At 35.1% G+C, this 12,416-nt stretch overlaps 1 protein-coding gene across 7 annotated transcripts in view; it reads left to right on the top strand.

The window, feature by feature from the left end:
• LOC149543414 (uncharacterized) overlaps positions 1-12,416 on the top strand; it is a 198,315-nt gene that overhangs the window by 154,973 nt on the left and 30,926 nt on the right. For all 7 annotated transcript variants that reach the window (XM_089798205.1, XM_089798204.1, XM_089798201.1 and 4 more), the window contains 2 exons: positions 8,048-8,160; positions 8,462-8,841. In XM_089798205.1, the coding sequence (XP_089654331.1) occupies positions 8,048-8,160; positions 8,462-8,841 (493 nt within the window). The remainder of the gene's footprint in view (positions 1-8,047; positions 8,161-8,461; positions 8,842-12,416) is intronic.

Consider the following 12,416-nt stretch of genomic DNA (forward strand, 5'->3'; position numbering starts at 1 on the left):
TACTATCAGTAACACTTCCAGCCCAATCTGAGTCTGTGTACCCATGTAAATCTAAGTCAACTTTCTCATACTTGAGCCTAAGGTTAAGAGTGCCTTGTAATTATCTCATAATGTGTTTGATTGCAACTAGGTGAATCTCCTTTGGCTCACACATAAACTAACTTAAGACATTAACGACATAACAAATATCAGATCTTGTATTTACCAAGTACATAAGAGACCCAATCATCTGTCTGTAAAAAGTATAATCTATGGAGGGTGATTCTGCAGATGCTTTCTTAAGTTTGTGTAGATTAGTCTCTATTGGAGAAGACATAGGTCTGTAGTTCCACATTCCAAATCTCTTCAAGATGTCTAATGTATACTTTCCTTGATTAAGTATGATGTTGTCAAAGTTCTGCCATACTTCCAGTCTTAGGAAGTAATGAAGTCTTAAATCTTTCATTTCAGATCCTCTGATCAGATCTTTCTTGCATTGATCTATAAGATGATCATCACCTGTTATTAGTCAATCATCTTTATCCTTTTTATAATTGATATTTGGATCAGCTTCATTCTTGGAGAATCCTAAACTAGAGAAATACTTATCAATTCTTTCATTCCATGCCCTTGGAGCTTGTTTAAGCCCATTGAGAGCTTTCTTGAGCCCATCTGATGTACTTTCCATCCCTTCAATGCTGCAATAGCTAGGACTGCTCTTATAGAGATTTATCTGGCAACTGCAGCAAAAGTTTCTTCATAATCAATTCTTCCCTAAGAGAATCCCCTAGCTACAATTCTGGCTTTATATTTTTCAATGCTACCGTCAGCAACATGCTTGATTTTAAATATCCACTTAGAAGAAACAACAAATTTTCCTTCATGCCTTGGAACAATTTCCCAAACATCGTTCTTAATAAGAGATTGGTACTCTTTTATCATATAATCCTTCCATGCTATATGTTTAATAGCATCTGAAACATTGGTTAGTTTTGATTTAGATAAATCACTCATGTTTGTTGCATAACTAGAAAATCTTTTGGGTCTTTTGCTTTCTCTGAAGGTTCTAGATGGTGCAGTGAAGTCTTGTGCTTCCTCTATAGTCTTAATAGCCCAAAGTGGTCTTTTCTTAGGATTTTGAGTTTCCTCAAGATTAAGATTTTGAATTTCATTTTGAATTTCTTCAATGTTCTCCCTCTGAAACTCAGATTCATGATTTTCTTCAAAACTAGGTATATGTGTAGGATCTTCAAAACTAAGGGCTCGTTTGAATGCTAGATCTTCTTCAAATATTACATCCCTATTAAGCTCAATATTTTTCTGACCAGCTATGAAAACTCTATATGCCTTAGATGTTTCACTATACCCGACAAAAATACCTTTCCTCCTCGAGGTTCTAACTTAGTTCTCTTTTATTTTGGAACATGTATGTATACTGGGCACCCAGAATTCCCTAAGATGGCTTATGTTTGGTTTAACCATAGAAAAGACTTCTTTAGGAGTTTTATCTCTAAGGTGGGAGTGAGGACTTTTGTTTTGGATATAGATAGTAGTACAAGAGGTTCCTTCCCAAAGATAATATCACAAGTTTTGATCAAATATCATAGCTCTTGCTGCTTCTATAATTGATTTGTTCTTCCTTTCTGCTACCCCGTTTTGCTGTGGGTTATAAGGAACAATATACTCGCTCTTATATCCTGCTTCTTTACAAAAATCTTTAAACAAATCTGAAGTATATTCCCCTACATTATCAGTCCTAAGAGTTTTAATTTTGTGTCCTGATAAGTTTTCAATTAAGGTTTTGATTTCTTTAAGTCTCTTAAGGATTTCTTCTGATTCTTTACATTTTAAGAAGTAAATCCAAATTTTTCTAGAGAAATCATCTATAAAAAGTATATAGTACCAGAATCCTCCAAGAGAAGGAACATACATAGGTCTACATAAATCTAAGTGGACTAATTTCAAAATATTGTTAGTTTTTCTAGTGCTATCATGAAATGGACTTTTGGTGTTCTTGCCCAGAGTGCATCCATTGCATATGCTTGAATGATCTTTATTCAATTTAGGTAAACTAGTAACCATCTTCTGTATAGTTGATAAAGCTTTGAAGTTTAGATGTCCTATTCTTCTATTCCACATTTTGTTTATATCAGCAGCTTCATGAATTAAGGCTTGAATAGGTTCTATGTTTAATTTATACAAGTATCCCTTTCTTTGACCAATTGACTTTGATTTCTTAAATGAAGAGTTTTTAGACCAAGTCATTACTTTAGCATTCATGAATGCAACATTATGTCCATCATTTTCAAGTGTTGTAATAGAGATTAGATTCCTCTTTATTTTTGGTACATAGAGTACTCTTTTGAGATGGAGAGAAATACCCAACTTCAGTTTCAAGGTGTAGTTCCGAACTCCTTTGATTGAATGAGTGGAATTATCACCTATGGTAACTTCATCATTATCGTTTTCTGATATTGAGTCTAGTACTTCTTTGTATCCTATAATGTGTCTAGATGATCCACTATCAATTACACATGTTGTGCTTGATACTTCATTTGATAGTACAGAATACAATATACGTTTCTCAGGATCATAGTTGTCTTCTTTCCCAGTAACGTGTGTACAATTTACTTGCTGCTTTGTATTCTTAGGGCAATTAGATCTATAGTGTCCAAGTTTTTCACATTTGAAGCATTTTATTTTGGATAAATCTCTCTTAGGTTTGTCATTTCTTTGATTACCCTTCTTCTTGAAGTGTTTCTTACCTTTATAGGAATTTGTGTTGAGAACATGAACTTCTTCATCTTCACTTTTCAATTATCCTCATTTCTTAATTTCCTAGATTCTTCTTGAAGGCAATCTCCTTTAAGTCTATTGAAGTCTAGAAGATTGTCTCTAGCACTTACTCCTTGTGAGAATGTTTCCCATGAATCCGGTAACCCATCTGTCGCCATGAGTGTTAGCTCTTTGTCTTCAATTATGCACCCTATACTTGCAAATTCATCTCTTAGACTAGCCACCCTTAGGAAGTATTAATTCATAGATTCTCCCTTCTTTATCTGTATATGATTTAGTTGACTTTTTAGTGCAAGGTTTCTAGTTGCATTCTTGACCTATATGTATTCATCATATTAAATGTATTCCGATGTTTCATTAGCATAGGTACTATTTCATTTTTAACTCCATCTAATATGATTTGCATGGCTTTCCTATTTTCTTTACTCCAGATAGTTTTATGAGGATTAGCATCAGGTTGCTTGGATTCTTTATCAACAAACTGTATTACATCATTGTCTTCAAGAATCACCATAATTTTGAATTTCCAAGCAACGAAGTGTTCTTTTCCATCAAACCTATTTTTGGGTCTGATTGTGCTAGCTATTGAAGGTAGGAGTTGGTAGATATTTTAAATCTGATTGTCAATTTGCAGAGCCTAGGTTCGACTACCAGAGCTCTGATACCATGTAAAGTTTCTGCAAATTTTGAGCAACCAGACTGATATAATGCCTTTATGAATTGTTGAAGATGGTCTTGAATATATCAGACCTATATATGAAGTGTTACTTATAGTATAATAATTATTTTGCAGATGTTTTGTATCTGCTACAAGTTGTATAGGGTAGTAATGCTAAAGGAGCAGACCTTATGTTTTTCGTGTGTCCTTTATCCACATCCTTACCCCTTTATTTATATGGCAACCAAGAGGCATGTCCTCTTAGAAAGGACATGATTGTTTCCAAGTCCGCTCTCCATATAAAATCTCAATTTTTCTTGCCAGGATCGGCGTCTCAAGAAGAATATAATTAGTTAGTAAATATACTGACTATACTATGCAAATAGAACATAACAAGTGCTCCCATTGAAGACGCCGATTAGATTATGCATGAAGGGTATTTAAGAGACCAATCCTTTCTAAGGATCTCCATTCTTTACTAGATCTAACGATCTGTAGTTCAGACCAATTACGATTATCAGAGCTACATAGAATTAACATAATGTGATATAGATATAGTAGAGTGAAAGAAAGAATGAGGGATATTGTATAATCAGAATTTTATCCTATATATATATATATATATATATATTTTCTTGAGAGTATAAGGAAGATTAAGAAGTAAAGTATCGAGTAATTGGCTGACTTCAAGGAAGAAGAGTGGATAAATTTTATATAGAGATTAGAAGGGAATTTGTGCATTTGAATTGTCCATCATCAGTTGAAGATAAGCAACATTATCAGGGTGGAACAAAAGTGTGTGCGCAGTGGGTTGGTGCTCACGAAGATAGTAGAGGGAGTTGGAGCTTCTTGTAGGTCGGAGCCTAGGAAGTGTGGGAGTTGAAACTTTTAGTAAGTCGGTGCTCATAAACATAGAGGTCGTAGCCTCTAGTAGTTTGAAGCCTACAAACCAATTTGCAAACTAACAAGTTTATATATAAAACATTTATTTGTCGTCATTTTCGCCCACATTGGGTTTCCACGTAAATCTTGTGTCATAGTGTTCATGTGCATAATTGTTCATTTCAGCATTTGAAGTTAATTGTTTGGTTAAACTGGCAAATTTATTAATATATTGATTCACCCCTTTCGCCCTCTCAGTATAATTGTGTGCTCTTCATTGCTAATTGAGGATGCCACGTGGGAAGGTGAATAGATTCAAGAGCATCCAAGTCTACAGTTTCTTGAGAGCAAGTTGAGAGTACTATAATGTCCCCAATATTATTAAATAATTTTGTCTATGGCCCCAAAATTAAAGTTATTATCTCTTAGGCCCTTGTTTATTTTATTGTCGATATTATTTTGGTTGTGTTGACACTTTTTGTGATCCTTGGGGAAGTTTCCCTGAATTAATTTGTAAGTTTGAGTTAGTTGTCGTTGTAGGTATGCAAATTTGGTATGTGCAAATTCCCGCTGGAGTTCATTTGTCTTCCATTTAGAAGGTGAAAGACCCTACCTATTTGGCATTCATAGTTCTCATGGGAGTAATCCCTCACCCTATTCTACTCTGCTCTTCGTCTAGAATTATTGTAATCTGAAGTGCTATCATTATTGACTACATCTCCTCTTGCATGTGCAAATTACCCGACCCATTTCTTGATGCATCAAATCGAAGATTGCTTTTTGCGTTCATTTTAATACTTGCATCCAAATTGTCATCATACCAAGGTGAATTGATGGCGATATAATCCATGCAAAAGGATGGCCATTAAGGTCGTACGAAATCTTGATTGTACGAAAGGTAGGGAAGTGACCAAATAGTCATATTTACGCTCATAGGACAACATAGTTCCACTATACAATGGTTTGACTATCATAGGACCTAACCCAGCTATACAGTTTTCCATACAAAGGCCAAGTTACCATACACATAATTACCTAGTGAGATACCATATTGCACAGTATCTGTTTGAAGATAGAGACTATAAATTTGTTGTACAAATATCACACTTAAGGCCTACACATACGCAGTGTTGGGTTTGTGTTGTTTGTAGGCCTAGTGTCATATGGCCCTATCATTCTACCGTACAGACTAGAAGAGTGTCGTATGGACTAGAAGGGTGCAGCTTGGGCTAGAAGTGGTGCCAACAATAGTTTGTTGTAAGTGGTCGTAGGGAGTAGACAAGGGCATATAATTTTTTATCGTATAAAGAAGCTGAATGCCATATGGAAGTTACACAATGAGAGTATAAACAGTGTGGTCATATGTAGTTGTGTCCGATCGGGACATTACACTAAACACACATGCATCTTAGGGTTTGCAGATTTATTTAAAACTTTTTTAAAGCCCTTAATTATTTAATAAGACAATCCTCAACATGGGCACCTTTTTTTTAATTCACGTGATTATAAAGTCACTTCATTATTAATTTTAAAAGTTATAATTTTATATTTTTTACGCAGTGAGTTGTGTGAGTGCTGTGAGAATTTTTTATTAATAGTTATAAACTATTACATGAGATCATTTGGTGTCCGAGTAGAGCTCAAGGACTCAAACTGCTATGTCAAAACCAGTGGTTTAGATATTATACTGTTAATCTCTTAAGCATTCCCCTATATACATCTATATGCTATTAACCTTGGATTGTTGGGCTTTGAGACAAATGCGAGAGCCAAAAATTCTTGATCAAAATCCCCAATTATCTACATTTAGAGGCCACCATAATGACCAATCTATAATTATATCACATGCAATATTACAATTGTGATTTTTGTACATAGAAAAACTTGAAAGTTGATGAAACAAACAAGGGAGAATCAATAGTTAGCAGGGACCATCCATGTGTCCTTGGTGAGTCCACTAACCTGTGTTGCCTTGGCTCAAGCCAGGGAGTTCCATGGCCTCTCCTGACGCATATTCTTTAGGGATGTTTAGTCCTAAGTCTTCTCCCTCCTTGCTATCAAGCCCTTCCTTTTTAAGTTTTTAAGCCATTCCGCACCTTCACTCATCTTTAGACCTATAAGATTTTGTAAGAAATTAATATTCCGTTGAATCCCTGATAGTAAGAACCGTGTTGGTTCTACCTCTGTTCACTGACACTCCTAGATGATGGTTTTGCAATTTCGTGTGTTTTAAAGTTTAATGTTTTTTTGTGTTTTTTTCAACATATAAAATCAATACATGAAAATCAAACTAACTGTTGTGATTCAATGCAAATAAATTCTAATTTACTCAATATAGGTTATGATCTTTCCATGTGATCTCCATTATTTAAAACAAAGAAGGAATTAATAACATTGTGGAACCTGGAATATGGATGCATCTTTGCGTAATTAACCCAATTGTATTGCAGCCTTAACATAATGCACAAAGACCTTTAGGTGCCTAAGTCTAAGGCCCAAACTCTGCTCAAAACCTCCACACCTGCCAACCTGGAAGCTAGGCTTAAATCACTAAGGTTCACACAGCTTGGATTGCTAAGTGTGGCAGCCTCAATAGCATCTCAACATAAATCAGAATGCTATGTTTTTATTTGCCATCAATCAATTTCAAACCCTTTTATTGCTGAAAATCAATGAAATTCCCTTCGTTGTTTTACACAAATAATAACCCTGAATTGAGTCGCTCCAATTAGCAAATATCAGTGCTTCTTTCAGCACCTTAGATGCTTGTAAACTCTGAAGAATCAACCTTCTCCAACGTGCAGAAACCCTGATGGAAATTGCACCAATTCCCAAGAGCTCAGGTCGAAAACAAAGACAGAAGCATTTGCATCATATGATCGATTCTTTTAATGAGGCCTTTATATACTTGACGCCAAATCCAACTTTTGTGTTTTCTTCCTAAAAAAACATTAAATATATTTTCTTTTTATGGCTCGCCTGACTTAGGACAATAACAAATAGGCCCCCACATTATAACATTCATTTAATGCAGTTTTAAAAGTCAATTGACCTCATTTATTAAATGCTATATATTACAACTTTACAATGACTTTATCGTTATTAAAGTGACTTTATTAATGATAAGCAATATCGATGCACTCAATACAAATCAGTCCACTAAGCCAACTGACAAATGAGTAAGCCACTGTGTAGACCATGAGTCCAGGTGCCTGTCCAGATATAGAGGAGTAATTGTAAATGCTAAGCCAATAGGATTGATTGTGGATGCTTTTATGAGATTCAGAAGCTACATAGAGAAGTAATTGTAAATGCTATTTGGAGTGATTTCAGTGCAAACAATTTAATTTTTGCTTTCATGTTAGCATTGATGAAGACTTGAAATTTCAATCTTGTGCGAATCAGTTCACTTTTTCTCCTCTTCCCACATAGATTAATCATTATTATCTACATATTGTAACTGATTGACTCTAATTGAGTATGTATTTTACATTTATCATTAGTAACTTAGGATGTGTTATTGATTCTCTTGGTATTAATTATACTCCAACGTTCTTTTAATTGGTCATTTTGCACTTCTGTGCATTTTTTGTTGATACAATATAATTGGAATGTTTATCAGAAACAAAAAAAAAAGAAGGTTTACAATATATATAGCATATCTTAGATTCTACACTTACCACTTGGGCTTGTGCATTATTGTAACTACTGAAAGGTTTTTGGATTTTGTAGTGTATAGTATCATCATTGGCATCGGACTTCATGGCTAGGCTAGATGAAGATAGAATTGAAACTGGGCGGGCACCACGGGTGTTTACAATCAAATGGAGGCAAAAGGGCAGTGGGTAAGTGAATTGAATTGTCTAGAGGCTGGCAATCATTTATAGCTTTTAATTTGCCAAAAGGTTTTTACCATTACTTATGTTTGGTGATATTCAAGATGTTAATATTAAAATAAAAACTAAGCTTTAAATACACTTAGTGTATTTTGTTATTAGGTATGTAAATTGTTCAAAATGCCAACGCGCTACATTTTACATACTCTTTGCTTCTGCCTCTGCTTTAGAGCATTGCAAGTAATCAAGTTTCTGATTATTGGAAGAATGCTCTGATATATATTTTTTCTTATGCTGTCTATTACTGAAGGAGTTTTACAAGTGCATCAACTCAAATGCCTGCCGAGATGCTATCATCCAAATGTCCCATGGATAGACGAAAGCAAATTTTGGTCCAAACAGGGATGAGCCTTGTATCTCGTGCTCTTAGGGGGCATTCTTTTTCGGTGGTTGTGTTAAACATTGGTGCCACAAATTTTACGGATACAAATAGAGGCATTTCAAGTGCTTCACAAGATATTCGCTTTTTACTGCAGAATTCTACTAAAATGCAAGAAACTTGTTCTACTGGCAAGGATGAAATTATGTTTGGGAAGGTGGTAGAAACAGATCATTCAAGAAACAGCCAAGCTTGTCGATCTTTGTTTGGCCAGTTGCTCAACAAAGATTCTGCGAAATCTTCTTCAACTGGTAAATGTTAATCTCCATGCCATGCTTATTTATTAATTTATTATACTGGAATTTGGTAAGAATACATTCCCAGTAATGAGTTGTGAGAATGTTTCATTGCATGATTCTTCAATTTATTTGACATTATCTTTTGTTCTTTGGTTTGTCTAACAAATTTAGGAACCTTTTAAACCATTTCACTATGGATGCTCATATCTTACATGGCTAATTGGTTTGATGACATCACAGTGCTCCAAAGTTTGTTTTCAAACTTTGAAGGTATAAGAAAACTGCTGTCTTTTCAAATTTAATTAGATCACGTAATTGCATATGCCATGAAACTGGGAAAATTAACAGTTTCTAAAGAAACTGAAAAATAAGCAAAATGTCAATGGTTCTCCGACTTTCAAGGACAGCAATTTTTTTCCCAGATTCGTTAGAAGTTAGAACAGCAGGGGAATGTTTATTAATAAAAATAAAATAACAAATAAAAAATATGTCAGATAAATACATACATACATACACAAATATATATACACATACATATACATATACATATATATAGATAGATAGATAGATAGATAGATAGATAGATAGATAGATAGATAGATAAAATTTTAATGTCCACGAGGCTAAAAATAGCCTATGGGACAGCAAGACAACTCAAGCAAACTTAAGTAACAATGTTCGTTGCTCGTGTAGGATGATGATGAGTCCACCCAATTGCTCAATGTACTCTTCGTTGAATAGGTTATGCTAAGAACTGTCACATATAGTGTCCACAAATTTATCTCTACTACTCTTGTAGGCTTCACATTCTAAAATAAAGTGCTGTTCAGTTTCCACTTTCTCAGAATTGAAGAATCTGCAGATTCTTTCTTCCCAAGCCTCCTTTGGCCTCTTCCAACGTCCGGTCTCACAACGAAGTTGGTGAGAGTTGGTTCTCAGCTGAGCAATAAGAATTTTAGCCCTCCAATAAATGTTGGCTCCTATGTATGCTTTTTGGAGTTGATCACAAGCGGGGTTGAACTCATTTATATAATATAATTTCTTCCTTCCGATCTTGCTTTTCCAATTTCTCTTGTAGAATTTCTCCATGACAAAGCCCTTTATTTCTTTATTATTTGTGGGGCACATATTGAATTGAATATTCCATTTACTCATCCATTTGATGTTTTGTTGCATCCATGTCCTTTTTCGCTGACATAGTGTGTCACTAAAGACCACTTTAGGCCATCTATCCTCTTCCATTTTTTCGATTCTTTTTAGATAACTTAGAAGGCGAACCATAACAAGTGCCTCAATAGGAGCAGCCCCCATTTCACTTAGCATGATATCATATGGAACAGTGCTTTTGATTTTAAACTTGCTTGTGATCAAGCGCTTTTGGATTCCTTCGATTTGTTTCCATTGTGCTATAGTAGTGTTGCTAGCCCATAATTCACACCCGTAAAGAACAATTGGCAGCACAAGAAGACCGAACAAAGTTTGAATAGTTTTCCAATCTCACAACTCTGCTTCACGGCACCTATTCTGAAGAGCGTAAAAAAGCCTTCCACCCACCTAATATCCTTTTATACCTGCAGCTAGACTAGCTTAGTTTTTTGTTGAAATCGATGCCAAGGTATTTATACTCCGCAACTTCTTCAAGAACACTTCCATTGTAATAAAATTCATGTTGGTGTTGTTTTTTATTATTAGAGAAAATCATAACCTTAGTCTTGCTGATATTGACCTGCATCCCCACCATTCTGCAAAAGCGCTCAAGAGAAGATAGATGATCTTGCAAACCATAGGCAGATTTGGCAATTAAAATGAGATCGTCCGCATATAGGAGCAGCTTTATAACAAATTCACCTAGCTGAATGCCTTCACCCTTTTGCATGTTTAACCACTCTTCCAATTTGTCAATATATAAACCAAACAAAGTAGGAGATAAAGGGCAACCCTGTTTGACCCCGATATCGCTCCTAAAACATTCTGAAATGCAATCTGAAGTTCTGATTTTAACTTTCACCTCTTCGTACATCCTATGAACAACAGCTCTGAGATGCATAGGAATCCCCAATTTTTCCATCCTAAACCAGAGCTTGTCTCTCGGGACGGTGTCAAAAGCCTTTTTAAAGTCGACAAAGCAACAAAATACCTCTTCCTTTTTCTCCCATTCTTTTTCAATAATGTGTCTCAAAGTGACACAGTGATCCACTGTCGAGTGCTTTGGCCTAAAACCAGCTTGCCCTTTAGTACGTTTATGGTTTTCTTCTGCCCATTTGCTGATCCTAGTTTCTATCATGCTGCCAAAAAGTTTAGCAAAGAGGGGATTGATCATTATAGTTCTGTAGTTGGAGGGATTGTTAACATCACTACTCTTAAAAAGTGGTATTGCAAGGCTGATTGTCCAATCTTTCGGAAACCCTTCTTGGTAAATTTTGTTGAAAATTTCAGTGATGTGCAGTGCAAGAGTTTTCATACCCCACTTCAAATATTCTGCTTGGAGCGCAACAAGGTCTTTTGCTTTACCTCCACCTAACTTCTTAATCCCTGCCTCTATCTCTTGCACAGTGAAAAGATTTGTATCATCATTGACCAAAGGAGGCTGTCCCACTCCACCCTCTTGTTCATAAAGTTTCTTAGCATATTCAAACCATTGGGTGGCAGTAATATTATTATTTTCAGTTTGTTTTCTTCTTGGTTGGAGTTCTTTCCAAAAACGTTTGGGGTTATTTCTGCCCAAGAAAATTAACTCCTCTCTCCTTGTGAACATAAAATCAGTTTTTTTCTTCTTTAGGATCTGTTTGTAGGCCTTAATGTCAAGGTTAGTTTTATTTGACTCCCTTAGGTTTCTTCTAGCCCTCTTGCATTCCTTATCAAACCAAGCATTGGCTGGAAAACAATTAGTTTCAAATTTTCTATTTTTTGCTCTCTTGCATTTTGAAAGAGCCTCATGAATCAAATTTGATAAATCATAACTGTTAACACCATGTTTATACATAGGGTGTCCCATACAAAGTTCCTCAAGAGTAGTTCTGAAAGTGTTACTGTTTTCTGAAGTTAACAAAATTCTGCCCTGAGAAGGGGGGTATTGAGGGCCTTGGGTTTTTCCTCCAATCCGCCTATCCTTTGCCCAATACAAATTTACGTACAGCGGTCTATGATCTGATTTGAGATCCCAAATGTGTTCTCCAATTGCAACTTCTTCAATATTTTTATATATATATAATAAAAAATAACTTAAACATACAAAAAATTAATTCTTTAAAAAAAAAACAATGTGCTGAATTTGCAATGTATTTTCTTTTTTCAATTTATCACAACGCATCAGATTTTAAAAATTCATATTTTAATAGTGTAGCACAAATACATTTGTGGGTGATTTTGGAAGGTTGATCTAGAAAATAGCCATGGTGTGGCATTGGTCCGTCTTTCCTCTATTTTTCATTGAATCTAGTTAACAACAACAGTCCAATACTCTATTCAATTCTCAATAAAAACTATGATAGTTTTAATTTTGGGTGCCTTGAAGGCTCGTTTTTGGTTGAAAACAAGTAGGCAAGATCTTGAGTGCCAAACCAAGAAGTATTTAAGCATATTATCAT

This window comes from Cupressus sempervirens, chromosome 8 (assembly GCF_028749045.1).
Source record: "Cupressus sempervirens isolate cs-2001-9-10 chromosome 8, ASM2874904v1, whole genome shotgun sequence".
NCBI classification, from domain to species: Eukaryota; Viridiplantae; Streptophyta; class Pinopsida; order Cupressales; family Cupressaceae; genus Cupressus; species Cupressus sempervirens.